At 39.1% G+C, this 13,517-nt stretch overlaps 1 protein-coding gene across 2 annotated transcripts in view; it reads right to left on the bottom strand.

Moving 5' to 3' along the window:
• Positions 1–13,517, bottom strand: part of LOC134630600 (membrane-associated phosphatidylinositol transfer protein 2-like) — a 41,876-nt gene that overhangs the window by 9,066 nt on the left and 19,293 nt on the right. Inside the window, exons 8-21 of one of the 2 annotated variants that reach the window (XM_063478020.1) lie at positions 12,776–12,834; positions 12,104–12,194; positions 11,149–11,302; positions 10,875–11,064; positions 10,660–10,779; positions 9,053–9,264; positions 8,794–8,969; positions 6,371–6,541; positions 6,111–6,251; positions 5,030–5,191; positions 4,648–4,926; positions 2,914–3,062; positions 2,503–2,619; positions 2–118 (exon numbers count right to left, since the gene is read on the bottom strand). In XM_063478020.1, coding sequence (XP_063334090.1) covers positions 2–118; positions 2,503–2,619; positions 2,914–3,062; positions 4,648–4,926; positions 5,030–5,191; positions 6,111–6,251; positions 6,371–6,541; positions 8,794–8,969; positions 9,053–9,264; positions 10,660–10,779; positions 10,875–11,064; positions 11,149–11,302; positions 12,104–12,194; positions 12,776–12,834 — 2,138 coding nt within the window. The remainder of the gene's footprint in view (position 1; positions 119–2,502; positions 2,620–2,913; positions 3,063–4,647; positions 4,927–5,029; positions 5,192–6,110; positions 6,252–6,370; positions 6,542–8,793; positions 8,970–9,052; positions 9,265–10,659; positions 10,780–10,874; positions 11,065–11,148; positions 11,303–12,103; positions 12,195–12,775; positions 12,835–13,517) is intronic. The other variant, XM_063478021.1, reaches the window with a different exon arrangement.

Raw genomic sequence — 13,517 nt, 5'->3', positions numbered from 1 at the left:
CCTTTTCTCCAGTTAGTGTGACCATGTCCAGAGGACCATACATGAAACGTCCCGTCAGTGTCTGCACTCCATCCTCTGTGAACACGGCGTCATTCACGCGATGATTAGCTGTCACATTCTGAGAAGCAACCAAAACAGGAAATCAGTTTCAATTCTCTAAAGTCTCTCTTGAGACTTCTCTTACTGTTTTTGCTGCCAAAATGAGATGACGAGAACTTGACTGAAATGTTAATCAGCTCATTAGAGGTGCTTTTTTCCTAAATTGTTTGTCCTGTGAAATGCCTCTTTGGCACCTTTGGGACTACCGTATCGTCTTCAAGGACTTTTTGGACACCTTTTTTTCCAGAATAACTGAAATCCTCTACTTATGTCTTGCTGCTTATATCTTATGCAGGGCTATGGGCTATTCTATTCTGTTCTATTAAATGTTTAGAGAGGAAATATTTTCTTGGTAGATATGCTAGTAACTAACAGATATCTGAAGTATGAAAATCTTTAACAATAGCTTATACACAGCCTTGTCAAAAGAAAGCAATGATAATCTAATATTTAGTTGGAACAAATTTAGCTTGGCATTATTTCAAATGTTTTATGCTTAGCATGTTAGTGGGGTTAAGTTAATCGGGTAGGTTAATTAAAGTTGGATGTGAACTAGATGTGAACTAGTGATGGGATTTCCGGCTCTTTTTAGAGAACCGGCTCTTTCGGCTCGGCTCACTGAAAAGAGCCGGCTCTTTCGGCTCCGAACCGGTTCTTCAGGTTGTTTTGTTGCTTTAATTATTTATTATTAACAATAATATAAAATTATGCACAAAAGGAATTACTAATGTAAAAAAAAGTGGTTTTATTTATATATGTTTATATATAAATATATGCGGTGGCCCCTAGAGACAAAACACGTACAAACTCCAAAAAGCACTTACAAATTCCAAAACACATTTCTAGCATTAACTGAACTTCCAAAACAGAGATACCTAGATCACTTAAATTATACAATTGAAAGCATATGTGTATTGTTTGTGTATTTATACACAAGCACTCATATATATTCAAATAATTTTAAAAAAAATGTTCATTTACCTGTTACTACCACACACCAAATCCGGTCGTTGGTAGTAGGTATTAGAGTAGGTAACAAAAGCTCAACACTGCGCCTAGCATCCTGGAGCACTTCTGTTGTCTTTTGTACGTGTTTTGAGTTTTTATGTGCTTCTGAGTTTTAACATGTTTTGGAGTTTGTACGTGCTATGGAGTTTTTACGTGTTTTGGAGTTTTTACGTGTTTTGGGGTTTGTACGTGCTTTGGGGGTTTTACGTGCTTCGGGGTTTGTACGTGCTTTGGGGTTTTTACGTGTTTTGGGGTTTGTACGTGCTTTGGGGTTTGTACGTGCTTTACGTGTTTTGGGGTTTTTACGTGTTTTGGAGTTCCTAGTGTTTTGTCTCTATGGGCCACCGTAAATATACTTTTATTTTTTCACTCCACATAAAATGTAATAAATAAATCATATAATACAAAAACCAACTATTCACATTTCAACTTTTAACTATTTAAATTTTCAGCTTTTTCTTTTTACAAATTTAAAGTGAAACAACACAAAACACTGCAAACCACAACACAATTAAATATGAATTAAAATATGAAAACAAAAAGAACATGCATATTCTCTGTCATATGGTCCTGCATGAATAAACTTTCTGAATCCTTTATCATCTGCAACTGAAAATAGTTGTGGATGATTACTATACCTTTCTAATGTGACGTTGTTGTCCCTGGCTCTCTTTCTCTGTCTCTCCCTCCCGCTCTGTTCCTGTGCTACTGCGAGTGTAACTACCGCCCCTCCCCCCTCTGCCCAGTGCAAAGCACAAGGCTCGCGTGCGGAGTGAAGCGGGAAAAAAGTGCGAGAGAGAGGGTGAGAGAAAGAGAAAAAAACAAAACAAAACCCACGAGCCGGCTCGCGTCGTTCACGTCAAAGATCCGGCTCTAAGAGCCATTTCGTTCGCGACCGACACATCACTAATGTGAACGTGAACAGTATGACAATGGCTGCGTGTCTCTCAGTGTTGGTCCTGTGACAAGCCGGCAATCTGTTCTGGGGGTTTCCTGGCTCTCTCCTTATGGTAGCTAGGATAGGCTCCCCCCATGACCCTTAATTGGACAAGCAGAAGAAAATGGATAAATGGATGGCTCTAGTATGTGTGACATGACATTTTCTGATGATAAATTAGTCTTTTAGGGAACGATGTTGAGGTCTCCAAAGTTTGGATCATTAGAAACTCAGATTTTCTTTGTAAATTTGCCTTTCAGGTAAATAAAACATCCATTTTTCTCCCTGTGTGTCATTTTTTGCTGCTGCTGAAATACTTCTAAAGCCAAACCTATGCCCGCCGAAAATATAACAGAGATACTTTATGGATGTTTAAGTCAAAAATCTCTCTTTTGTATCCATATCTTAAAAGTTCAGCATTGCCTCAGTCAGGTGGAGATACCATAAAGACCGCTTACCCGAATTTTAACATGAGTCCTCTTTCGAAGCCACTTCTCCCGAGGTTTTGAAGGAGTAAATTCAGACACTTCTTTACCATCTAGCTCCAAAACACCAGAATTCTCATGTCTCATTACCTGCAACAGGAAATGAAATTAACATTAATCAGAAGAATGAAAATGCTGTGTATGAATGTCTATGATGTAGATTCTGTTCTCTTTAATGTTTATGGGAAAAAAAGAAATGTAGAAAGCTTGGTGAACCTATTGTACCAAATTTTCTGTAAAGGAGTGGGGTCTAATATTTAATTTTAAAAAAGCAATGACTGAGATTATCATCCCTGGAACTATGCAACTTAAAACACTTTAGTGATTACAGCTCTCAAGACATTTCCAGTCTCATCAAAGAAATAAAATCAATTGAAAGAGAACCTGTCTGAGTATAAATGAGACAACATCCGTAGATTCCCAGTAGGAGGCATGGAAAAGATGAGGCAGAGCCACGGTTGGAAATGCTGTCAGGGCATCAGGACAGTAAAGAGCATAGTCCATCCTCTTACTGCCCCACCACCGAGAGGCAACTACAGCAGTGAGGGGAAAAACAGACAGTCAGAACATCCACTGTGCTGATTTTAGCTTAGTGTTTTTCACTGAAGGTTTGACTAAGAGGCACTAGGGCTAGGTTAAAACTGGACAGTGGTGAGTAGTAGAAAGGTTTGAAGTGCACACTGTTCCCTCTCTTTTTTTCTTGTAATGCAGTGGTTCCCAACCTTTTTGACTGATATATCCCCAAAGCCCTCAAATATCCCTCCACCGATACCACAGTGTGTTCCAAACATGATCCCAATGAATGCTATTTTAAACTCTACGATATTTTAAAAGACACATGTGATTAACTGTAGTGAAGCAATTCGTCCATTCTTTGTGTTGCAAAAGTAAAAAAATGTTTGTTGTTAATGTTGTTACTGTTTAGGGCGATCGCGGCTCAGGAGTTGGCAGTTTGTCTTGTAATTGGAAGGTTGCCGGTTCAAGCCCCGGCTCGGACAGTCTGGGTCATTGTGTCCTTGGGCAAGACACTTCACCTACTGGTGATGGCCAGAGGGGCCGATGGCGCGATATGGCAGCCTCGCTTCTGTCAGTCTGCCCCAGGGCAGCTGTGGCTACAACTGTAGCTTGCCTCCTCCACCAGTGTGTGAATGTGAGAGTGAATGAATAGTGGAATTGTAAAGCGCTTTGAGGGTCTCGAAAAGCGCTATATAAATGCAATCCATTATTATTATCCACGACTTGTATTTGTCCACTGTTTTATCTATGAACTGCTAATATCCCTAAACTGCAATATATGACTTGGATACAGCAATTTATTTGATATGATGAATTTAGTTAGCGCTTATAGAAATAAATTAGTACACATCAATTTTTACTACTATTTGGGCTGTTTTATTTTCCCACATAAATGGGATCTCTTATGCTCATTTTTATCTCCACAGATTTATTTGTAGTCACTACTAGTGTATCCATGATTCATGATGCTAAAGCATCTGAATTTACTTATAGTGGACTTTGGTGCCGTCTCTGTCTTAAACAAAGTGTTTAACTTCCTTCACGCTTTGTTTGAGATAACTTTCTTTTGACTGGCTGCATCTCGCAACCAGAAGGTTTGACCAACAGGTCACGCAGGGGCTTCTGCGTGCCTGAGATGATCACATTAGCAATATCTGCTCTCAGTGATGTCATATAGATGTAGCAGCAAGGGGAAAGTCTTTAGAACAATCTGAAGCTTTAGGCTTCAGATCACTTACACATATAGTACACAGACCTTCTTATTTAAAACTTAGACCATGTTTAATATCAAAATCCATCGTGTCATAAAACATCAGTATATATTTTTTGAGATTTTTCTGCCAACACCAAAAGTAGCTACTGAGGTACAAGTAAGCCTGATTGGGAATCACCACCAGGACAAGAAAACAGTGGTTCTCAAGAAATTAAGTTCAGAAAGGCTCACAAGAAGGATTATGGACCTCCAGTGTAATTACTGTAACTACTTGGGAGTACTATCTGAGAGAAAGGAAGAAGCCAGAGGAGGAAGGAAAGAACACAGGGAATGAATACAGATTGTAGCATCCTTCCCTCAAGGTCCTCTTACTACAGCTCCCAGGGTACCTTTCTCTATGTTCTTCAGCACCCCGGGCGACGGGGGTGCCGAGCTGATGTCAGTGATGTCAGACGTAACATCAGTGAGGTCAGAGGTCATGTCAGAAGTCATGTCAGAGCTAACGTCCGAGTTGTGCTCGGACTCCACACCGTTGGATCTCGGAAAAACCTGACGAATTTTCTTGCGCAACTGAGGCGGTGTGCTCCGAGAGGCAAATCTATGGTAGGGTAGATGCAGCTGTGACAGCAGACTGGGCCTTTTAGTGTGGCTCACTTCACATTTGCTTGCTAAGAGGATGTTTGGAGGGAGGAAATGAGAATGTCAACATGTAAACTTCCAGCTTCTGGACCAAAAATTAGGTCAGAGACACAATGTCAGAGGTCAACTTACTCGTGGCGATGTTGGAGGCGGTGTAAGAGTCAGCTAAGCCTGACACCTGGCTGGCTATGCTGGCCTCACTGGCTCTACGGGTGCAGCGAAGGTGAGGAATCCCTGGTGATGTTGATGATGGATGCTGACCATCAACAAGAGTATGCGAGTGAAGGGTATCCACTGCGGATAAAGAGGAGTTATAGTCATATTCTTTATTCACATATGATCAATTATTTCTATGATTATGAATAATTCAAACGCCAATATAAAATAATTACATTTTTTAATCACTCATGCAAGGAGAAACAAGTTGTAAATACAACATGTTACCTTTTGAGTTTTAACCATTTGATAAATTTAAGTCTCACATTCACTCTTTTAACTCTGTTTTTGGTTTCCTCCAGATATCTTCCTGCTTAGCTACTACATGTTCCACTATTTTCACCCAATAGTCACAGAACTCTGTTTGCTATTTGCTGCTGAGCATTTAGTGTAAAATTGCTTTTTAGTGCTTAATTTGTCTGAGAAGAGACAGGAGTCTGAAGTGGCAGAAAAATTAGAGTCATTAGAGTGAACCAAAATGATAAAACTGCAACCAGCTCGCTAATCAAATAATAGAACCTCAAAATGAATTCAGTGGGTAAGTACAGGTTTACCCGCAACAGATGGCTGCATCTCCTTAAGCGTGGTTCTGTTGGATATTTCTTCATGTTAAAAGGGATTTTTTTTCTCCCCACTGTCAATAAGTGCTTACTCATAAAAGGTTGTCTGATTGTTGGGGTTTTCTCAATATTATTTTAGGGGTTTACCTTACTCTGCAACTTCCCTGTTGGCAAAACAGGTGTTTTGAACCCCACAAACACAAAAAGCAACTGAGCCATAACTAATGTTAGGGAAATCTGTTGATGTTTATGAAAGAGCCATAAACATCAACAGATGAATCAGCTAATATACTGGAATATTGTATTTTTTAATCACCAAATATCAGTAATGGTGTTAAAAAATCCTATATTGTTAGAGGCTCTAGTTTTAACCAAATCCAGACCACATTAGAAAAAAAAATAACAGGATAAAGGAGATAAAGAGAACAAATACACACTCTCTGTGTTGCTCTGGGAGGTCTGCCAGTTGAGGACAGGCACAGGGATGGAGGTCTCACTGACAGTGCTTTCCTGGCTGCGATGTGATGCTGTACTGCCAGACTCTATCAGAAGCTGGGGGTTACTTTGCACAGTTTCAACTAAGCCAGACAAGGGGTAAAAAAAAGTCAACAACTTGTATTACATAAAGTTCTGCAGCAAAATGTCTCAGGAAGTGTGCCTTTCTTTTTTGTCTGTGTTTGCGTGTGTGTCAACTCACCCAAGAGAGCCGAATGTCCATCACCCAGAGGAAAGCGCTGATAGCGGGAGACGCTACAGGGAGGCAGCAGGTAGAACCTCTTGTCTAGGAGAGGCTCAAGACGAGAGGCGGAGGGGTCAGCTGGATGAAACATGTTGTAAACCTGCTGGCAGGCTGGACGCAGCGCCGACACTAGAGCAGGAAACACAGCAAGAAGTTTTAAATAAACAGACTGGTGTGACTAGTAACACGGGACACTGTGTATACAAACTATAACTTTAGATGGTAGGCTGGAAAATACATTACAGTTTTACTGAGTTACATTGATGCAGTTCTCACATCATCGATGTAATTCTCTCCACTCCTTTTGGAGATCATTTATCTGAATTTCATTAGTGGATCCACACCTTGAAGCACACCCTTTCTCAAAAATGAGAAGCTGTTTGTTCTTGTTTTTGTGCCTTACCCTTTCAATTGATTCATTTCTCATTAGTACATTGGGATCTTTCCAGTCTGGGAGTCGCCGCCAGTCCCCTCTGAGGCCCTGAGGCCTTCCCCAAACCACAGCTTCAATTCATGCTCAAGTCATCTGCCATTATCTACTATATCTACTGCTGTAAAACCTAAATGAGGATGTGGTCCCAGCTAGTGAAATGCAGTTCTTAACTCCCCACTAACTTGAGAATTTCTTATTGTATTTGCACACACTGCTATTGTTTCTACCCATTAGTACTACACACATTTTGTTATTGTGTTGAAGCACTTCTCGTCTGAATCTCATAACTAATCAAAACATTTTCCGTAACACTGCCCGGTATTGCATTATTGTTTTCAATCAAATCCCTTCAAACTTCTTTCAAAGTCTGTATGAAAGTCTAAGGCCAGTCACACACTGTCAGTGGAAGAACAGTTTTCCTCGATCGTTTTGGTGCAATTCTCCTATCAGAAAAGTCACTGTCACTACTAAATTTGGATGAGCAGCTGACAAATCTGCAACAACACTGCTCTGAAACTTGTACTAACAAGGTGTACTTAATAAAGTGGTCAGTGAGTTTGTACAGTATGTATAGTATACACATGTGTGTAATTGGCAGTGCCATGACATTCACCTGTAACACAAGATTGTGAGTATTTATTTCTATTTGTTTCAACTAAACTTCTTCTGACAACATGTTTCTATTTGCTTTTACCCAAAGTTCAATTTCACTACTAACACCGAGAGTGTGTGAGTGGATTTGCTCTTTCATACACGTTTGAAAAAAGTTCAAAGTAGCTTGATTGAAAACTCTAATGCCGTGCTGGACAGTATTCAAGAAAGTGACAGATGTAGAGTTCTGACTAAGAAATATATAGGTTCTATCACTGGCTTCTCACAGTCCTTGAGCTCTCTAATGCATCCATCACAATATGAATGTGTGTTTATGTTAGATAGAAAGCACATATACAGAAAAAAGTGCATGTGTGTATGAGGCAAGTTTTTGGTGCTCAGGTAGAGTAGAAGCACTATATAAGAACCAGTCCATTTAGTACTAAATTATAAGTAGAAACAATAGCTGATGTGAGAATTGCACCAAAGCGATTGATAAAAACTGTAATAGGACTGTCGTCTTTATATAAAGCTTGACAACTACTTTGCTGATGTAAACTTTCCACTGGTCTTGGTCTGACTACACCATAGACTCTCTAGTGTTTGTCACAGTGTCTACAAACAACAGCAATAAAAAAACTATGCCCATATGAAAAATAAAAGAAAATGTGTATAACCACTTAGAATTCCAAACAATCAATGTTTATATCCCATCACAATCACTTTTTTTTACACTTAAACTACTATATTATGTCCTGTTTGAAATCATACCTTTATCCATATGAATCTTTGATTCATTAAGCTACTAGGTGGTATAAGCTTTGTTTATATTTAATCCTATGTTTTATGCCCTAATTTGATGTGTGATTGTACCGATAAAACTGCATCTACCAACAACTTATTTTCATAATATTGAAAGTTTTAAAGTTATTCCGATATTACTTTGGAAAACCATGAGAAATAAATGGCTGTGTAAACAAAGAAATGAAACTAAACATCCGACAGCAACTGTAATGATTTCCTTTCTTCTTCTTTTTTTTTAAAGTCCACATGTTAAGCCAACAGCTGCAGGTCAGTAGTCTGTTTCTTTAAAACCTCAAAGGACACAGTGCAGTCAGACTTGTGGCTGTGTAAGCACTTCTATCACATATTTCTCTTTTTCAGCCTTTGAGATCAAAAGCATGACTTCTAACCTTTGACACCTGCCTCCCAGCTGCTGGAGACATGCATTTCACACAGGAAGAAACACGATGTGCTACAAATAACCACTTCCTGCTTTGACCTGTGATGAACATCAAATTAGACCAACAGCAAAATAAATGATAGGAGCATAAAAAGGGAGAAAATCCTTCCCCACCATCCAGAGTGGGCACCACAGTCTTCCTCAGTGCAAGCACCAGCCCAAGTGGAGAGCCGAACAGGAAGAAGTCAGTCACTTCAAATTCAAACTTCCCCAGAGATCCTCCCTCCAACATGGTGCTGTTGCTGGAACGCCGGGATCCAGCCTCTCTGTGGAGAACGCTGGAGTGAAGGCTGCCCAGAAAGAAACAAAATATAACACACTAGAAGAAATCTTTGAAGGATTTGTGGCATTTGTTTTAAGTTCTGTGTCTCACCTAGAGAGGAAGGCTTGGTGGTGTTTGATGGTGTCCAGCTCGTACGTGGAGGAGTCGCTGCGTTTGCGTGGAAGCTGCTTCTTGGGGTCGTCAGGCCCAGAGCAGTGAGGGATGTCAATGTTGCTGCGGCTGAGATGGCGGCTTCCTTCGAGGGATGGTGAGGAAGAAGAGGCACTGTTTATGACGATACCAGGAGAAAGAAGTTCTGTGTCCTGAGAGAGAGGGATGAAAGAGGATACTGTCAAATGTGTGATCGAAATTATTCCCACAAGTCTTTAGTTTTTTGGAATGACTTAGGTCTTATAGTTTTAGCACTCTCAAACTGTAGGTTAGTTTGTCAGGACTATACTCACTATAATTTGGCAACTATCAGGTGAATGGTAATAAGATTTTGCACCAACATTCATAGTCTTGAGATGCCTCAGAAAAAGAAATATCCAGGGTCTTTGTCTAGCGTAAATGAGACCAGCAGAAAAGCATGTTACCATAGTGAGCTGCACCTGCAATGTGAACCGCATTTATTTTTAAGTTGCTGATTGTTTATGTTTTAGAAAATTAAGGATGGTTTAGCTTTTACAGTTGCTATTTTGCAACAAGTTACAAGATCATTGCACTTGAAAGATAACCACAAGATTTTGCTTTAACTTTACCTGTACGGATATCAAAAATTGCCTCAGTACCCTTTAAATGTGACATAAGATCTGTGATAACTCTTTACCTTTTCTTCATGCAAGGCTGAAATTGTATGAATTGTAATAGCTTTTAACTGGGTTTATGACCAGAACATGCACCTCAAACACTGATGTCATACATCACTGCATTACTTTCACTTTGTATATATTACCTACTAATAAATGTAATACATTAGAATATGCTAAACTAGGCTGCTCTAGTTTAGCATTCAGTTCCAGGCACCGCTGTGCCACACTGTGTATTGTCTTGCAGACCCACTAGCATGGCTTCAGAGTCTTGTTACATCTAATGTACACATTTTCTTCATATATTTTCCCCCAAGGGTCACACATTTAGCACACTGTACTGCATTTGACAACATATCACTTACAGTAAAAACAGAATAAGACACACCATTGCGCGCTCATGGACATACACAAATGAAAATTGTCAGACAAGTTCATATAAAGCAAGGATGGAGTTGAATGTAAGAACGCAATGCATTGAACATGTTGGCTAGTTTTCCACGTATTTTAGCATAGCTAAACACAGCTTCTGGTATCAACAATGGACTGTATATAAAAGATGGATGTAGCCACTGTTACATTACATTGTCTTTAGCTAAGCATTTTAGCCATCGGCATCTGAGCTACTGAACCTAAAAATAACTAAGAAGGAGTGAAGCTGACCGATAAACCGAGAGACACTGAACAGTCCTTCTTGACACCAGTGGGTACCATAATGTACAACGGCAGGTTTTGTTAGGAAATGTTTACCAAGATGTTTTAACATAGACTTTTTATTAGAAAAAAAAAAGTTTTTTTAAGACTTCAGCATTAGTTTCATTTTTTTAGACCCAGAAGCTACAGCCATCTTTTATATACAGTCTACGGTATCAACAGCTTGGTATGTCATCAGAGAATTGAAGTTGATACCTGGACACTAATGGCACTGCCCCGTCTGCTGCTGTTTTGGCTTTCTGATACCGTCACAGAACTGCTGCACAACGCATCAAAGCCCAGAATACCCCCAACACAGTCCCCAATAACACACACCTGTATTATAAAGCAAAGCACAGAAACATGAGTATGCACACTAAATCAGCTTTATCTGTACAAGCAGTGCCAATCCAAAAAAACAGAAACCCAACCTGGCCATTAAAAGAAGCTCCTTCCAAAGATCTGATGAAGTCGCTGTACACCTGATTGGCTCGTAAGATGACGGTTGCCACAGCATCTTGGTACTGTGGTGCAGAAGTAGCCAGAAGAGGAAGCGCAGCCAGCGGAATGTGGTCCTGACTGCTGGATAGACAGCTCTCATCGTAGCTGTAGGGGCTAAGACTGCAGAGCAAAGATAAGTGGCTTTATGTCTATAATCAGCTTGCACGTGTATGACAGCATGTTATTAAAATGCTGCTTGCTCACTTGGACACAAGCGAGAATGCTTCGACACACACAGCAGGACAGGGTACCATTCGAATGGCAATGCGGCCCAGTGCTGAAGGGTAATGGACCCTCATCACAGCCTCAAAAGCTCCACTTAGCGTGTTTACATCTCCCTGTTTGCTGTTCTGTTCTCCTTCAAGACAAGCAAAGGCTCATTATTAAACATTGCCATAAACCACAATCATAAGGCCTTGCACATTTGTTTGAAAATTAAAAGGCTTACTGTACTGCATAAATGAACATCTCCTATATATTGTGTTATTGGTGGGGTCTCGTTCATTTAAATAAATATATACATATAACATATATAAAACTTTCCTAGTCTTAGCTAATCATAACTAGCCACTATAATTTTGTTTTAATTCACTTTTCACATGTTGTTTGTTTTAACTAATAGACATAGCTAAAAACGAACTGCTTTTCATTAGTTAGTTGTTTTTGTTTTCTTTAAAATTACATATTTTATAGTGTAATAGTATTTCCTGTAAATATCCTGGTAGATAATTGTTGTTATTTTTTCTATGACTGTATGAAATGTATCTAGCCATTAATGTCTTTGTGCTTAGATTATTTCATTTGAAAACTTTATAAGGCTTTAAGAGATCCTATCACCTGGTATTTAGTATGAAAAAAATCATTTTTCAATCTTTTCTATCCTTGATCAAATTTAATAATGGTTGAATTTTTTTGATAATAAATTAATTTCCTTTTTTCTTCTAATTATTATTATATTAATGTAAATGATATTTTTATCACAGAAAAATGAAAACTTAACTATGCTAATTTTAGCTTTAAGAACGTATTCTTATTATTTTCACTCTTGTACTAAATAATCAGTTAATCCAAAAATAGTCTATAGTGTAATTTATAATGAACTTAGTAGTTAGTTGGATTGTGGGAAGAATTTTGAAGGTTTGACTTAGGTTTTCTGTACCAGAGCCAGTGTCCAGTATGTTGCCTCCATGCAGGACCAAAATGAGGACATGAATTTTGGAAGGCTGTAGACACTGCTGAGATGAACAATCCTGCAGATAAGAGAAACAGGAAAAAAGCAGGAAAATAAAGGTGGGCTGATAGGGATAGAGGCAAAAGGGAGTAAAGGAAAACACTGCAAGCAGTACTTAAAAGGACAAGGACATTATGACATGCAAGAGGAGGAACTGGGAACTGGACCTTCAATGGCAAAGATTTAATTAGTTATCTGTAAAAAAAAAAAAAAAAAAAAAAAGCAAGAAAACACAACATTTTGTGCTTAAATGAGCTATGAGTTCAAAATAATCAAATAAAGTCTAAACACTTTGCTCTAGAGAAGACTAGTGGTGAGCTAGCTACATTTACATTTCATTTTGAAGAGGAAAAAAAAACCCTAACCAGGTTTTCCCCTTTTAAGGACACAAGACTGGACAAGAGGAGGAAAAATCTTAAACGTCACTCCTGAAATTAAATTCTAGGGTCAAGTTTTATTTTGGATTCTAGTTTCACTTCACTGGCGCAGTGACAGGACGCTATAATGTAGAAGGAACAGTACCATCTACAAGCCCTTTAATTATAGGTGTCGGTGTAAGAAAGACAGGAATTAAATGCAAAAACACTGAAAAAATGGCACCTCTATCTGTGTCTCCTCATTGACGGCATACTCCCCGACCGACTCCTGGTACAAGGTTTCTGTGAAAACAAATTATGGACTTCATCACTGATGACAGAAGAGATGGCCTAAACTATAAATTCTGAGTCCTGTAGTCCTCAGGATACACTGGGCTTCATTTACAAACAGAGTAAACTGTGGCACTGTTCACTCTGCGGGGGGGCGGGGGGGCTTTAGTTTCAAGTCTGCTTTAAAACAGCATGATGTTTTTGTATTCATTCTCCAGTCCTCATGTGTCACTTCGTTCAGTTAAAAAAAATGAGAAAAATAAATAGATAAAACATGATGGCAATGGTCGAGGGATTCAAAATGTTTGTAGCCCACCAACCAATGGGTGATGTCATGGTGACTATATCCATCTTCTATATACAGTCTGAGTTCACAAAAAGTGCATAGACATAAATCTTGTGTGTCCATAAGCTTTCCGTTTGGATGTTTGCCCAGTAATTGCCGTCAGTCTGATGTAATTGCTGTCATGCTGGTCACGTAGGCCTTGTCTTCCTTCTTTTTTCTGTTTTTTTTTTTTTCTTTTTCTTCCTTCTTTTTTTTCCTAGTTTTCTTGGCATGGACTTAAATGTCAAACCTTTCTTATTCTTAAGTGACCCACAGTCCCTATCTCAGGGGAAAAACATCCAACTCCTGGTTATTACAGCCCCTTTGTCACTTCACAGGAAACACTTCTGTGCCTCATCCACATGGAACA

Source organism: Pelmatolapia mariae, linkage group LG7 (genome assembly GCF_036321145.2).
Source record: "Pelmatolapia mariae isolate MD_Pm_ZW linkage group LG7, Pm_UMD_F_2, whole genome shotgun sequence".
Taxonomy (NCBI): Eukaryota; Metazoa; Chordata; class Actinopteri; order Cichliformes; family Cichlidae; genus Pelmatolapia; species Pelmatolapia mariae.
The sequence above is the reverse complement of the archived record's forward strand: the minus strand, read 5'-3'. Positions and strand labels throughout refer to the sequence as shown.